The sequence below is a fragment of the Haemaphysalis longicornis genome, unplaced genomic scaffold (assembly GCF_048455015.1).
Source record: "Haemaphysalis longicornis isolate Haplotype H1 unplaced genomic scaffold, Haemaphysalis longicornis Haplotype H1 scaffold_3, whole genome shotgun sequence".
Lineage (NCBI taxonomy): Eukaryota > Metazoa > Arthropoda > Arachnida > Ixodida > Ixodidae > Haemaphysalis > Haemaphysalis longicornis.
Window position 1 is genome coordinate 166,056,747 of NW_027526335.1, and position 15,227 is coordinate 166,071,973.

Consider the following 15,227-nt stretch of genomic DNA (forward strand, 5'->3'; position numbering starts at 1 on the left):
ACAGTCAGAGTTGGCCCTTAGTCCAAGGCCCAATATCCTGTTTTCCGGCTAACAGCAGTTCACCGAATGTGCGTTCGCAGCTGTTCTGACAATCATCCGCCCGCAAATCCAGTCGTACGACCCTGCGACACGGTACGAGCTTTTGGCCGGGTGAAATAAAAATTGTCGCATTTGCGACAGGAGAGCTGAACACTGTATTAGTCCGACGACCTCTCTGCTTAGCGGAGTTGTCGAGAAGAAACATACGATGGCACGGCACCGATCCCATACAAGCACGGGCTTTTAGGTTTTTCTCTCTGATAAGTTGGACGTATTTTACTATTGCTTACTCCGAACAAAGATGGTCTTGATGAACCTCATAATTACTTCTGAATCTTTTATCTAAATTCATTACAAAAAAGTGAAGGGGATAGTTTTTTGACATCAGTTAAACAGAGTAGTTAAGTAAGTACTTGTTACTGGCAGGAGTTCACACAAAAAAGCAAATAGTAGGAACTGCGATGACAAAAAAAAAAAAAAAACACTGTAACGCAAAGGAACAGTGCAGCTGTTAAAATTTATCAAAACACATTGCAACAAAAGATTTACACAAATTATGATTCTTGTTAAGAAAACAATTGCTGATCCCCCATTTTCAAGTTAAAACAGAGAATGAGTGATGGCAAAAAGATTGATTTATCAATTCCTTCCTTGGTGTTGGTGTCGTGTCACACTGTGCATTCAAAAAGTACTCACAGGTGGTTCAAACAATATTCAACACTTTCAATACCCTCCTTGAATACGCATCATCCGATTTGATTAAGAAGGTTCCTGAATTGCTGTCTGAAAATTTTGAATACTCACAAACGCTTATTAAAGGGGCCGTGACGACAAAATACAAATTTGTTAAATTTGAAAGAGTTAGCTGTTGCTAACACCCTCAGCTCACATTCCAGCCAATAAAGGCATTTTCTAACCACCAACTGAAAAATAATGAAAGAAATATCGAAAAAATTAAAGGTGTTCCAGTCATTGTGAAAGCTGTTGGAAGTGCAGAGCGGTGATTCGCCGTAATGGGCTGTAGTGCCGTTACCCGCTTACTCCTACCGCCGAATGCAATTCAAATTTTCCGTCTTCGCAGTGGTCACGCGCCCCCTGCTTGAAACTGTGCCTGCAAAAGTTGTTCTTTTTGTGCTTGCTTCTCCTCCCGCACGGGCTGGCGTTGCACTGCCCCTTTTTTTTCCGCTTACTATCATAAAAAACGCACCCAACGAGTGTTCCTAACTAAATGAACGCGGGCGCTGCCGGTTAATTACGCATATTTTGCCTCAAATGTACCTACAGTTTTCTTTGCCCTAAACAACAGGGAGATGTATGACAAGTGGCAGCGGTTCACGAGTTTCGAACGCTAATGACTATATAAACAGCTTGGCTTTCGAAGCCTCTGGGGTACGCCGCGATGACAGCCGCTACGACGGAACGCCGTGTGGCTCTACTAGGGTCCAGCGAGTGAGCTACGACGACAAGGCGAGCGCCTAAAGTGCTCTGCACTTAAAATTTTAAAATTTCCCGTCACAGTGACAGAATACGGGCAGGAGTGAAAATGGGCCAGCACTAAAGGAAGGCCAGACGGAAAACAAGCGCTAAATAAAAACACAGGACGAGGAGTGGACGGGATGGGAGCACTTGTCCCGTCCACTCCTCATCCTGTGTTTTTATTTAGCGCTTGTTTTCCGTCCGACGATGAACCAACACGCCCAAACCTATGCCCTATGCCCTACTGGCCTATGCCCTACTAAAGGAAGGCATAGTTATCAGGGTGTAACTGCACGTTAGCATGCAAGTGATACGATCAAACGAAACTAGAAGCCCCACTACAATTGGCCAGTGATGTTTCCTGGCAGTGGCTTAAGTGGGAGGCCACCAATCACGCAAACAACACTCTGCGACATCGCACAGAAATGACCACAAAGTGCCTAGGCCGTCGCCACTGCTTCATACGCTTTCTCTAATGTCTGGATTATTTCTTTGAAGTTTGCGACAAAATCACTATCATTGCTACCGGGACAAAGCAGTCTTTTTAATGAACTAACCTCGTATTTTGTCTTCAAAGCCCCTTTAATACTGAACGTATGCAAGCGAGATTCTATTCTAGAGGGGTAGCTGCGTTATCGTACTAAACCCCGAGGACACCTAAGCACTCCCGGTGGGTTGTGACTACGAAAACAGTATTATCCCATGGAATGTCTGAGATGCTTTGCTCCTGCCCTGCATTATCACAAGGCTTTGTCTCCTGTTGCTGCTTCAGATGACTTGCTTCATGACCCCCTTCCACCTCCTCCTCATCATCATCAGCCTGTCTACGCCCACTGCAGGGCAAAGGCCTCTCCCATAGATCTCCAATTATCCCGGTCCTATGGCTAGCTTCCCTTCCCCTAAATGTGCCCCTTCCACCTGAATGATTTCAAACGGCTTCTACCTGTCTCCTACACAGTGCGTCACTGCCCGTTCCTGCCGCCATAATAAAATGGCAGAGTTGACGACAATGGTGGATTTCGCTGTCTGTCCGTCTGCCCACCTGTTCGCTCGCCCGGCTGCATTCAACCACTCCCATCTTTCGTCTGTGGGGTACCGGTGCAGACAGCCACCTCCTGCCACTGCCAAGTTACAGGGCCTGCTGCTACGGAATGCCTCGCGCTGTGGAATGCTTCAAACAAGTGCCTCGTAGGAGCTGTTTTGCTGTTACAGACACCAAAGCTGGCTTTTTTTGCTCATGTTTTCGCATTAACAAAAGTAGTACGTATTTTTCGCCGTGACCGTGGTGAATGAACGAACTGCCCATTGAAAGGGGGTGTGAAGCAAAAGGCCCCCTCGAACGCAACAAGTGGCGTGGCGAAGGGAAGGAGACTGACCAGCAGGGGTGGGGCGTTGTCGTCGTCGTCGAGGGATCCCGCCGAAGAGCCCCGCGTGCGCATGGCCGGGGGGCCCTGCTGTGGGGAGAGGGGGCCGGGGCTGTCGGCCGCCAGCACACGGTGGCCCGGCTGGGGGGACTTCTTGCGCTTCATGCCGCCGCCGCCGCCGCCGCCGCCACCGGCCGCCGCCTCAGGGGGCTGCACGCAGCACTGAAATTAGCCCACTCCGTCTCTCAATTCCAGGCAACAAAGCACCGCCCGAGGATGATTGATCGATCATTGATCAATCGATTGATTGATCGATCGATTGATCGAATGCGCCGAAGCTACGCCTGGCCTATGAGGAGGCGCGCCGTAGTGGAAGGCTCCGGATTAATTTCAACCACTCGGGGATGTTTAACGTGTGCCAGAATCTCGACACACGAGGGTTTCCACTTTCCGCCTCCACCTGAAAAGCGGTCCGACGGCAGAGATCAGCCAGGCATCCTCGTGGTCAACAGCAGCACTGAGCCTCCAAAATAGCTTTGCCAAACATAGACCCCCTTCTTTTCATAGTCACGCAAATCATAGCAGTTGGAGGTCTGTGAGAGAAGTTCTTATCTTCTTGAGATGTTCCCTAGAAGGTACGTTTGTTAGAACGGAGAGTTGGGCAACTTTGTATTGGGATAACTCAGCTCCTGAGCGTCCCATTACAGTTTTCAACTATGGGACTCTCGTCTGTATATTTTTTTATTTCTGTATACATTTTTGGAAGTGTTAATAAACTGAAACTGAAAAAGGACGCAAAGACAGGAGAAGATTGCAGACCCATCGGTCCGCATTCTAGTGTCTGTACCATCTGCATTCTTCTGCTGTGGTCGTGGCTGTTTTGCGCTAGAAAACATGCCTCAGTTGACCCTGGAAGGCTGGTAGCTGGTATTGATGATGACGACAATGACGACGAAACTTTACTGATGTCATTACATCCCTCCAGGCACTTTAAACTTTGATTCATTCCGTGTTCAAAGAGCTAAGACAAGCGCTTGCCGACACGCATGCCTGGGGTATTTTCCCAAATGACAACCCCAATCGAAATGTGTTTGTTTATCATGCCAATGAATTAAACAGGCCCTTAACTTCGAGGTTTTAGAAATTATTTAGATGGGAAGGGGGTGTCAATAAAGGCTGAACTCGTGCAGAGAGTGACGCATTTCCACACGCATTTTTCCTGGTGGAAACCAGCGCGGCAGCTATTGGGAACACGCAATGTTACTAGAACAGTCTAGTAACGTTCGTTACACGCATGAAGGCTACAGGAATGGTTTTGGAGAGAAGGAAAAAACACGTGCCGAAATGCGTCGCTCTCTGCACATGTGTTCGGCCCTTGACACCTTCACAATACACTTTTCCCTGTTTCAGGCAGGTTATAAAACCAACAATGTCAAAGTGTTTATCAAAAAACCCAGCTGCCAATTGCAGTGCTTCCTTTATGCATGCGGTAATGCGGCTGCTCAAAAGACTAGTGCGCTTAGTGCAGTGCACAATTTGTAATTTAGTTTCTTATTATATGACTACGCTAGATCAAGTGGTCAGGAAACCCTGGCACGTTTGCGATATATGATGCCATAGGGTGAGAACTTGTTTTCACAACCTTTATTTTCAGAGGATAATTATTTGGATCACTGCAACATCAATTCTACCCAGGCACTCTCATGAGTCTTTCAGGGAGTGCCCCCAAAGCGTTAGCACCAAGAAGAACGCCACATTAGCAGTAATGTGTGCAACAGCCAATGGTCAGTTGGGTAGGAGATGTACCCAAGATGTACCGAGCAGATGTATCCAAGATGTAAACAGGAGATGCACTCAGCCATCAGTTCTCCTATGCCTTCACCCAGTACTTACAAAACAAACTGAAATTACACCTCAGCTATTTTGCAAGCGCTCCAAAAGTAGAACAGCTGATGTCTAAGGTAAGTGATATTTCTGTACAATGGCTGCACATGTAGAGTAGAATTCTAACCTTCTACTATTGTCACTCAAGATGAATTGGTTACTTCTTAAAGCGCAGAGCAGTATATAGCTGAATGTTTGACAACAGAATATTGTAGAGTGCATAAAACAATATTTCGTGCAGGACTTAGCAACACAATCTTTCTGGGGCGCAGCAAAAAAGTTCATTCCAATCATGTAGAAAAAAAGTTAATTTAGAAGATAGGCTCTATGGCTTGCTGATTGTGAATCGCCCACTAAAAAAACTCTGCTGCTCAGAACGCATGCAGCTGACAATAATTATCAGCATGCTGTGTTCTTTGGTGATTCGTGCAATTTCTTTTGTTCCGGCATCCCCCACTAATCCCTTGCATGTAGAAAAAAAGTTAATTTAGAAGATAGGCTCAATGGCTTGCTGATTGTGAATCGCCCACTAAAAAAACTCTGCTGCTCAGAACGCATGCAGCTGACAATAATTATCAGCATGCTGTGTTCTTTGGTGATTCGTGCAATTTCATTTGTTCCGGCATCCACTACTAATCCCTTGTCCCCTCAAAAAAAAAAGAAAAAACCTTAAGGAAATTACAACAAATACAGCACTACTTGGCCTTCTTTCAGGTGGGCCCTAAGAAACATCCCAGCTGAGAAGATTCAATTGCACCAGTTCGTCAATAAGACTTAAAATGCAAGCAACTCCCAGAAGAAAAACAAAAAATATTCCCTACTTGGAAACCATTAAACACAGCTCTGTCTTTTGTGCTTGGTATCATGGCAGTTCAGTTATTCTCTGTCGTCACGCAGCTCGAATGATCCTAGATAAAACGTCCCACCCAATCTACTAGTGTGCTCCTATCAAAGAATCCTAAGTAGAACAACCAAATTTCACTGCTTCAAAAACTAAGAGCGTCATTTTTGCTAATTGTGTAATAAAAGGCAAAGCAAAACAAACGACAAAAATGGAGAGCGAAAGAGAGAGAAACCAATTATGCACATACATGCACGCACCCGTGTGCCCTCAAAGGGCAAAATCCTCGCGCACAAAAGGCCCCGATAATACCGCTCCCAGATAAAACGTCGAGCGGCAGTTCTCACTCTTACATCAGAGCCGCAGGATATGCCAGCGCAATCAGCGCTTCCGACAAACTGTCAACCCTCTCCATTCTGCCCTTGAGTGTGAGGGACACTTTTAGTGCTCAAGGACGTTAACAGACATAATGAGAGCGCGTAGGACGTGTGAGCGTGGCGGTGCGTGTGTGCAGATCAGTTTGCTGTCGAGTGCCGGCGCAAAAACGAAACTGCCTCACTACTGTAAAACCTCGGTATATTAGAGGCTCAAAACAAACTCATTGCAAGGCATTCTTCGTATCTTTGAATACAGACTACGCAGAGTGATTCAAAGGACTGAAGTGATTTATGGAATGAAACGAAACGCATCCCATGAAAGGGTTGTTATTTCATTTTAAACGCTGCGGGTGATAGACGACACGCTGCTCGCCTAAAAAGAGGAAGAGGACTGAGGAGGATCTCCAACCTTTTCCTTTTCCCACGACCTCATACAGGGCACACGATAAAGTCTTTCTCTCTCTCCCTCTCTCTCTGAATGAGCAGATGAGCAGGAAAACACCAGACACTGACAAGAGGGTTCCAAGTAGAAGACAATGAAAGCATCGAGTGAGGTTGCGCATCAGGTTGCGGCTGAAACACGACATTACTGCACGATTCTAAACTTCATCTCACAAATGCCAGCCGCAACTTGGTTTTTCTGGTGCGCCCAAGAATGTGCGCAACTAGGGAAATGAAAATTTTAAACACGGAAGCTGCTCAAATAAAGCTGAACTCCCTGAGTGAGCGCCCCGTAAATATAAAAGAATAAATGGAGGCAACGAAAGAAAGGAAACTCAGTAAAAGTGCGAGACCTTTCTGACATTCTTACAAATTTTAAATGCTCCCGCATTATATTTTACCAACTTTGTAAATTTGCGCAAAATTCTGTGGGGGCTCATATACTGGAATGAGCTTTGATGTATTTCGATGTGCTTTCTTATAAAAACAGGCAAATATACCCACATGGCTATGCAATGCTGAAAATATGCGTGGGGCTTCGGGGCCATAGTGATGTTTTTTTGCATAAGAACTGCCGTTTTATCCCTGACGCAATAATGATGTCGACACCGATAAACAATCTTTCATTAGTGGTCCAGTAATGGCTTCCCACACTAAGCTTCCTGTGTGGTAAAGCCCCGCTTCCCAGAACAATGTCAACGTGCGTATGACCTTACCCTCTTGCCAAATGAAAAGAATATCTCAGAGCTATCATGCACCACGACTTTGGTCTCTTGAGACCCCGTAGCTTACAACTCCCATTTCAGGTTGCAGCTGAAACAGGGTGCAACTACACAATCCTTGACTTGTTTTCCTGAACGATGCCACCCACAACCCAGCCTCACTCATTCTCTCAAATATGCACGGTGGAGATACCACGATTTCAAATATGTCATTTTAAAACATGCAGATTCTTTGTGTAACGTGTGTGGTCTGCTCTCTGTTTCAGACAACTCAAACAACCGCTTGACTCTAACATTTCTTGTATTCTGATAGATAACCAAGTTCAATTTCTATTACATGCGAATCGATACTTTGTGCGTCATGCTGTGCTTTTTCAACATGACAAAAATTTCAAGCAAACTGTCATGAAGCAGCATGGCTGCCCTTATGGTAGCCAAAGAGGCTGCTAAATGTTGATAAGGTTAAATAGACGTACAAATAGCAACAAAATAGTCACGGTGGCCGGAAAAAAATAAATTGCGGAGTCATGCAGTGTGCGGTGTCAACAGTGTCGAAGTGAGGTGAGTGGCATTGCCTGATAACGTTAAACTACATGTTTTACATTTTTTAAGAATTGGTTGCCTTGATAATGCTGCGTCAACTTCCAACAGTTCTGCAAATGTTTCCTTCGTTGACTTTTTTTTCACTCACCAAGTTGTTCACATTTTCGCATCCGCCAAAGCAGACCTTAACCTATCTCCCTTGAGACACCACTTGGAGGTGATGAGATACGATCGCTAATTATGAAATTTCGTTTCACAGTGTGCACCCAATGATCCTGACAAAGCTTCACTGCAGAAACTTTCAAACTGAAAGAAATCTTGGATATACACGCCACAAATCAAGTTTATTTGCTGTAGGCATTTTTTGCCGTATAAATAATAGCAAGTTTTCCATAACCCTAACACATACGTAAATGAGGGCAGGGCCGAAAGTTTGTTACACAACAAGCTATGCAGAAGTTAGAAGGGTCCAAAAATCAGTCAAGCAATTTCCCTAAGCGGTCAGTCCCTTTTTGAAGCTTTCGATGAATAAAAACTTAATGTTCAGTCTGCCACATTAAAAATAATAATAATAATAAATGCAAAAGTAACTGCAAACACTGACTAAAAAACCTATAAACTGGCTCACCACATCAAAAGATATGCATTGATACAATTTTTTACAGACAGTTATGTGGAATGTGTCATTGAGCCAAGGGGTACAACATCAGTAACACAAAGATTAGGGTATTGTGCACTGTGTGATCGAAAAAAGAAAATATACATAATTCCCAGGACATAGTAAAAAAACTCAGCTTCATTTCCTCTGAAAGTACAATGAGTACAGTACTGGTCAATATAAGCTGGGCAAAGCCAAAGAATAAACATAAAGCCAATAAATAGCGCATGTGTGTGTGTTTGTGTATATATATGTATGTATGTATAAAAACAAAACAGATGTGAGGACAAAACTATTCAAAGCCAGGTTCAAGTTGAAAGAAAACAAAGCCTGCCCAAACAACAAAGCCCTGTAGTCTTTTGCAACTCTGTGGTCACGGGATCTTCCGACAGTATCTTCAAAGAATGACAAAAAAAAAAAAAAACCTGCAAGTGGCATGCCCATCTACAGTCGTCTTCAGGTAGACATACTCCTGCTTTCAGAGAACAATTCTACTTGCACTCAGAACGGTAATCTGACAGGCAGTTGTTTCCGAGAAGCCTTTGGACATCCATCAAACAAGCTTGCTTTTAAAGCAGCACTGCGTCAGCGCCGTAACTGTGAGAATTCAAAACAAATATAGGTGTCGCCATTGAAAACAAACGAAAAAAAAAAAAAAAAGGTAGACCGGCAAGTAGCTTCGAAACCTTCCTGAAACCAAGGCTATGCAATATGAACAGCACCACAGACAACCCTATAGCTGTCCATTAGCTCACATAACCTGAAATTCATCTTTTATAAAGATCAGTAGGAAATGAAAGAGAAAATCCCATATGACGAGAGTAACCATGGCCAACTACAATGCAGAAGAAGAGAGAGAGGACAAAAAGGTAAGATGAAACGCATATAAGCAGTGGAACAAAATAACCCTTGCTACTGTCAGCTTCCCTATCGATCTCGAAAACCTGCGTTAATAGTCTCCCCGTAGCTTAAACGTATCTTCACCCATTGTGCTACGGTATGGAGTCACTAAGGTTCAATCTCTCAAACTGGTTATTTTTTTTTTTAACTATACAACCCATTCATAGTTCCCTTCTTTTTTTTTTTCCCTTGTGCACTCACAATACACTCAACAATTTGCTTCGAGGTTAGATTCCTATCTCGTGAATCGATACTCCCAAGATCCTCTTCCTGGTCGTTTTTTTATACTTTATTGCCTTGTTTTTGGTGTTGCTGCAACATTGTGTAAGTAGACTAGGCAAATATCGAAAGTTTGAAATACTGAAAGCGGAAATACTGAAAGTTTGAAATATGAATTGAACAGGTTATGGTTGTTGATTCGATATCTTGATATTTTTTAAATAGTTTAGGCAAATTTTTGGACATATTACAAACACTGCAGTTTGCGTCGACTGCTACGTATCCTCTAGCTTCAAAGCTGGGTACCGTCACTGACTGAATGAATGTGCAAATGTGGGAATGAAAATGTGCCTTCCAGATTTTGTTTTCGATCTACACTTAGTGAATGAAGCCTGAGAGTAGCACTTGTAAACTGTTTCACATTTTTGCAAAAATATAATAACATAATCATGAAAAAAAAAATATTTGGGATTTGAGTCAATGTTCAAAGGAATTTTAGTTCTATACGTTCCGAATATTTTATGGAATTCGATTTGGAAATTTCACTATTCAAACAACCTTAATAACTATTACATTTTTTTATAATATTCCTTATATTGTCTTGCATATGTGCTTTTGTTTTCAGCCTTAAGCCAAACTGCAAAAAAACGCCTATGCTTTCGAGCCAACAAAACGAGGAAAAGAATAGGAACAAGTTAGTTCACACTACAAGAATTCAAACGCAGCTCACCTATCACCTGATCTTCTGTGCGAAGAAAGAAAATAGGAATAAAAAGATGAAGCAGATGTTGCCTGGGCCGTACTAAAGGGCACAAATCCACACTTTTTAGTAGGTATTGTGACTGCCCCAGTCAAAATGACTCTGTAGCCATTATTTTTAGAGCACGACTCAAGTATCTGTCCATCACTACAGTGTTTGTGAAGTGCTTGGTTTGGTATTAGCAACCAGCTAACTGTAGAACGCATGAGAACACATCCCACTGTCCGCTGAGTGAACTCAAAAGCAATCGAACCAACTGCAGAAAATTTTTCCCGTGTAAAATGGCAAAAAAAATCAGTTTTTAGCTTCTACTCTCCACCCCTCTTTTCTGTTTCTTGGAATGGCTCTGACATCAAGGATTCATGATAACCTTTCCATTGTTGTTCCCGATTGAGACCCCACTTATGGAGTCTCTTGATTTCTCCACAGTTCATTGTTTGTAATCGTCTTATCACAAGAATACACTTATTCTGAATCCGCGAGAACAAAAAGTGGAAGTGCCACAGCGTTTAAACATTTTTATCAAGTTCAAAACAAAAACAAAAGTTATAAAGGAGCGATAAGGCTACGAACCAAACAGCACAGCAGATCACCTACAGCACTGCAGGATGAAATGGATTGCATGGACTATCATTACATTGCAGTTACAAAGCTAGAATATTTATTCACACGCTGGTTGCTTTCCTTGTATCGAAGGAGGAGCTAAACAAAAATTTGCTTCACTCTCACCAAATACGGGTAAACTTCAATCATCCAAATGAATGAGTGAGGGCATAAATACGATGGACGGTCTATGCTGTTGTTGTTTCACACCCTTTGAAGGCAATTTTTATGCATTTACGAAGCAGCAGCGGTGCCACATAACCAGTGCCACGCATAAAACGTCGACTGTTGCCCTCAAAACATGCGCTCAGAAAAATAACGAGTGCACGTATTATAACAGCAACAACAACTTCTCGTAAAAACATTTGCAGTGCTCTATTGCAACCCCCAGCCTTTCAAATATACTCCACATGCTTTAATACCACCCTGCATAAACTACACGACGTGTGTGCACAAAGCTGAACGCCAAAACAAACGCGGGGAGAAAGTACTCACACAGAAATGCGCGAGTTGCGTTTTCAGCTTGCGTCTGAGCACAACCATCGGAGCAGCTGTCGTTCCTGGCATCGCGACAGACGACGGCCGTGTGGTGACTCAAGCGTAGCCTGAATTTGTACAACTCGGGCCACAGATAAGGCTTCCCTCGAATCCCTGATAAGGCGGGGGAGACAGCGTTCCGGTTACCAGCTGACGTAACAGTGCCTGTCGACAACTTTGCGTCGGGAAAAAAGCTTTGTTTCCTGCTTTGCTTTTTTTTTTCCCCCTCTATCTACTTCCCTCCTGTGGCTGAGGCGGTGGCCTCGGGCTGTACCGCTTCCTGCCCTGCCTCGTCGGCTCCGGTACAAACCCGCATCACTTGCACTGGCTTCGACGCCCCGTCGGACATTCATTCGTGCATGCCCATGGTCATGCCTGGCTTAAGCATACACTTTTCTTTGTTAACTTGGCTTCGTGTGTTGTGTTGCACTACATTAATACACGGGTAACTGTCCTTCCCCTTTTGAGGGTTAACAATGCACTTGCGTGTAGTTAAGAGGGACTTGCACTTACATCTCGCTGAGCTGAGAAAAAAAATTTCAATAAAAATTTTGGGGTTTATGCGCCCAAGCTACACTTTGGCTATGAAGTGCACCGCAGTGGAGGGCTCCAGATAAATTTTTCCCACCTGGGGATCTTTAAGGTACGCCTAAATCCCTACATATGGGTGCTTTCGCTTTTTGTCTCTATCAGAAAAGCAGCCACTGGGGCTGGGATCAAACTAGCGTCTTTGGGCTTGGCAGCACAATGCCTTCGCCACTAGGCTACTGCGTCAGCTTGAAAAAAACTAGCGTCTTTGGGCTTGGCAGCACAATGCCTTCGCCACTAGGCTACTGCGTCAGCTTGAAAAAATTTGTTTTACGACTCTCTGAAAGCAATAGTCAACTAAGTATTACAGCAGGATGCTTTAAAGGTGAAGAATAAGGTGTTTTTCTTGCTGTTTCTTTTTTTAGGGAAAAACATGCTGAGCTTAAATACACAAAACATAGTGCCTACATAGATGTCGATTTAAGTCAGAACACATAAGTGGCAACTTATGCTTTGTTTCGAACCTTTGATAAATTTGCAAAAAAATTGGCTGCCCACCAAAAGTTGTTCGACAACAAAGAAAAACGTTTGCAATGCAAGCACATAACGAGCACGTCATCGAACTGAACATGTAAAGGAAAATAAAACAAGGACAAGACACCGAAACACCACAGTGCTGCAGTGTTTTCCCCTCTCAACCTTATCTTTAGCGCTGTTTTATTTTCCCATCGCGCTCACCCACCCAGAGCAAGATTCCATGTTAGTGAACGTGTGAACAATGCTGAACAAACCGATCAGTTTCGAACACAAACCAACCCTGGCTTGACTAAACATTTAGTAGTATCTGGACATCAATGGACAACTGCAGCCACATGTTTGTGTCGTCCTGGGCATTATTATATTTTATGGTGGACTGTGGCCAGGCTTTACGGACCCTCCATCATCCCTTATCTTCACGAGATTAGAGAAGAGATTGCAAGGAACGACAAAAAAAAAACCCTTCAAAACTTCACCACAATAAACAGTACTCTTTCATGATGGCATGAGCACTAGCATGAGATTGGCTGACCTGCGCGTTACTAACTTTATATTGCAATCAAAGACCCTCTATCACCACTTATCACCAAGAGCTTAGAGAGGAGATTTCAAAAGACAACCAGGAAAATCCTCTAAAACTTCCCCACAATAAACAGTACTCTTTCATGATGGCACGAGTGTTATCTAGGTTTGCTGACCTACGCATTCTGCTCACAATAGGCAAGAATTACTCCCTATTAACTTTACGTTGCAATCAATCACTGCGCTGAATTTTAAAATCTCCACAAAAGGCCCATTGTTTTCAATCCACACACCAACCAAGAGCTAGCCTCTTTCCGTGAATAATTGCCAAACCATGACACACAAAGCCCAATCTGGGTCAATGTGCAAGGCGGCAGGACAGCTTCAAAGCAAGATGCAATCGATGAATACAAGCGTTGTGAGTGAATGGCCCTTACGTCATTACATTTTAAGGAGCTATCGGCACGAGGAGAAAACTACTAGAAGAGGCAGAACACGGATCATTATATTTGCTGACTTGACAACTGTCGCTAGCAGCGTTTTTTATGCCCCAGCGCACACCAATGACACAGGAAACGCCACCCAGGCAGCAAAGGCGATGAGGAAAGATAACCAAATGTATGCGCAACACCCGGTGATCGCAGCCGGCGCGAAAAGCAGCATCAATGATCGACGGCGCCGGCTATAGGCATGAATGGCTATTGTTACCGTTTGAGTGACACTAACGTTTAATTTGCCTTTATCGACGTTACGACGCCCTCCGAGAATTGATTAGGCGTGGGGTATTTCGGGACGAATATGCGAAGCATGAGCCGTTAAGCGACGCCTGCAATCTCCCATCCCAGTGCACCGCGATTGATGTACCGGGATGTACGGGCGCTGCGGCTGCGGGCGGCTCAAGTTGTGACGACGCGATCGTTTCCTGTCGGAAAGGCATCGATGTGACGGCCCGTAAAAAAAAAAAAAATGGAAAAGAAAAGCTTCGAACAACACAATTGCAGCCTTCGCGAGACGGGCGAAGTAAAGACGGAGCGTGTTCCGAGAAGATCGGAACGGCGCTGGAACGCCTTCGCTGGCGGGATTCCGAAACGAGCATCCGGGCGCATCTAAAGTTGCGCGATCGCGAACGGCAGCGATCGAAAGAGCACGACCACCGAGTTGAAAAGGAGGAGCCCCGCGTCTCGGCTCGCTCGGCCGAGTGACTCACGCGAGCGCAATCGGGGCTCGAAATAAACAAAACAAATGGTGCGCGAGGCACTTGAAAGAACGGGGAGCTGCGCCAAAAGCTCGCGCAGGACCCTTCACATCGACACGCCTCGGAATAAGCTTTCGAGGACGCGGCGGCGACGACGAGGCCCGGCTGTGCAAAGGGCGTAGCAAGTACGCAGGCGGGGGAACGGAAAAAAGCGCGAGAATCGCGAACCCGCAGGCGCGCCCGCATTTTTGGGTTGAATAATTCGCTCGAAGCGACGTCCTCACTCGCTCGCGAACGAGCCGAAAAAAGAGTTACGCGCGGTGCGAGTGAATGAAAGGTCAGAGCGGGACCGTAGTTTTCCTCCCTGCTTGGACTGCAGCGAGCTAGGTCAGGGGATCACGGACTAAACTACAGACAAGACCGGATGATGACGAACCTTTTCTCTGTTTTGCTATTCATTTCTCGCAGAAGAAAGAGACACTACTGACGAAGACGGGCTCTCAGGCACCGACCGACCGACCCACCCGGCAACGTACTTTGATCGGCAGGTGTGTGTGAAGCAAAAAAAAATATAGGGACGGGCTCGACAGAAAACATAGAGTGAGGCATTGGTAAACTCGGTTCTTACCTCGTAACGAGAGGTGATAGAACATGGGTAGGCTACGCGGGTGCACCTCCGGCGCAAGAGTTTTTGTTGACACACTCGTACGACAACGACGCGGCCGATGCTAGCCGGCCATGATGACGCGACTGCGGCATCGCCTGGCGGCCGCCTCGGGAGCTACGGATTGAGGAAAATTGCTTCCACACGTTGATCGCGCTTTCGTGGGGAAAAATTAGGTGTGATTCCGCTTCCCCAAGTGCACTCGTAAGATTAATAGCTGCGGTGTAATGAGTTTAGATTGATCTCGGGCTGCTTTCATCGCAGATGCTCAGCCCCGGCCACTCCTGGAGCTGCTTGAACTGCCATACTTGAGCTGCGGCGCATCGTATCTTGCATGGACAGTTCTTTTGCAGGATCCCAAAATTGTAAGTTTTCTCACACAGGTCTGTCCCCATCGTACACAAAGTACGAACGATC

At 44.9% G+C, this 15,227-nt stretch overlaps 1 protein-coding gene across 4 annotated transcripts in view; it reads right to left on the bottom strand.

The window, feature by feature from the left end:
• Window positions 1-14,921, bottom strand: part of LOC144175499 (transmembrane and coiled-coil domains protein 2-like) — a 51,456-nt gene extending 36,535 nt beyond the window's left edge. Inside the window, exons 1-3 of one of the 4 annotated variants that reach the window (XM_077704576.1) lie at window positions 14,775-14,914; window positions 11,323-11,478; window positions 2,892-3,089 (exon numbers count right to left, since the gene is read on the bottom strand). In XM_077704576.1, the coding sequence (XP_077560702.1) occupies window positions 2,892-3,089; window positions 11,323-11,394 (270 nt within the window). In that variant the 5' untranslated portion in view covers window positions 11,395-11,478; window positions 14,775-14,914. Of the gene's footprint in view, window positions 1-2,891; window positions 3,090-11,322; window positions 11,479-14,774 lie in introns of all 4 variants that reach the window. The other 3 variants (XM_077704577.1, XM_077704578.1, XM_077704580.1) reach the window with 3 other exon arrangements.
• Between the last annotated feature and the right edge of the window lie 306 nt (window positions 14,922-15,227).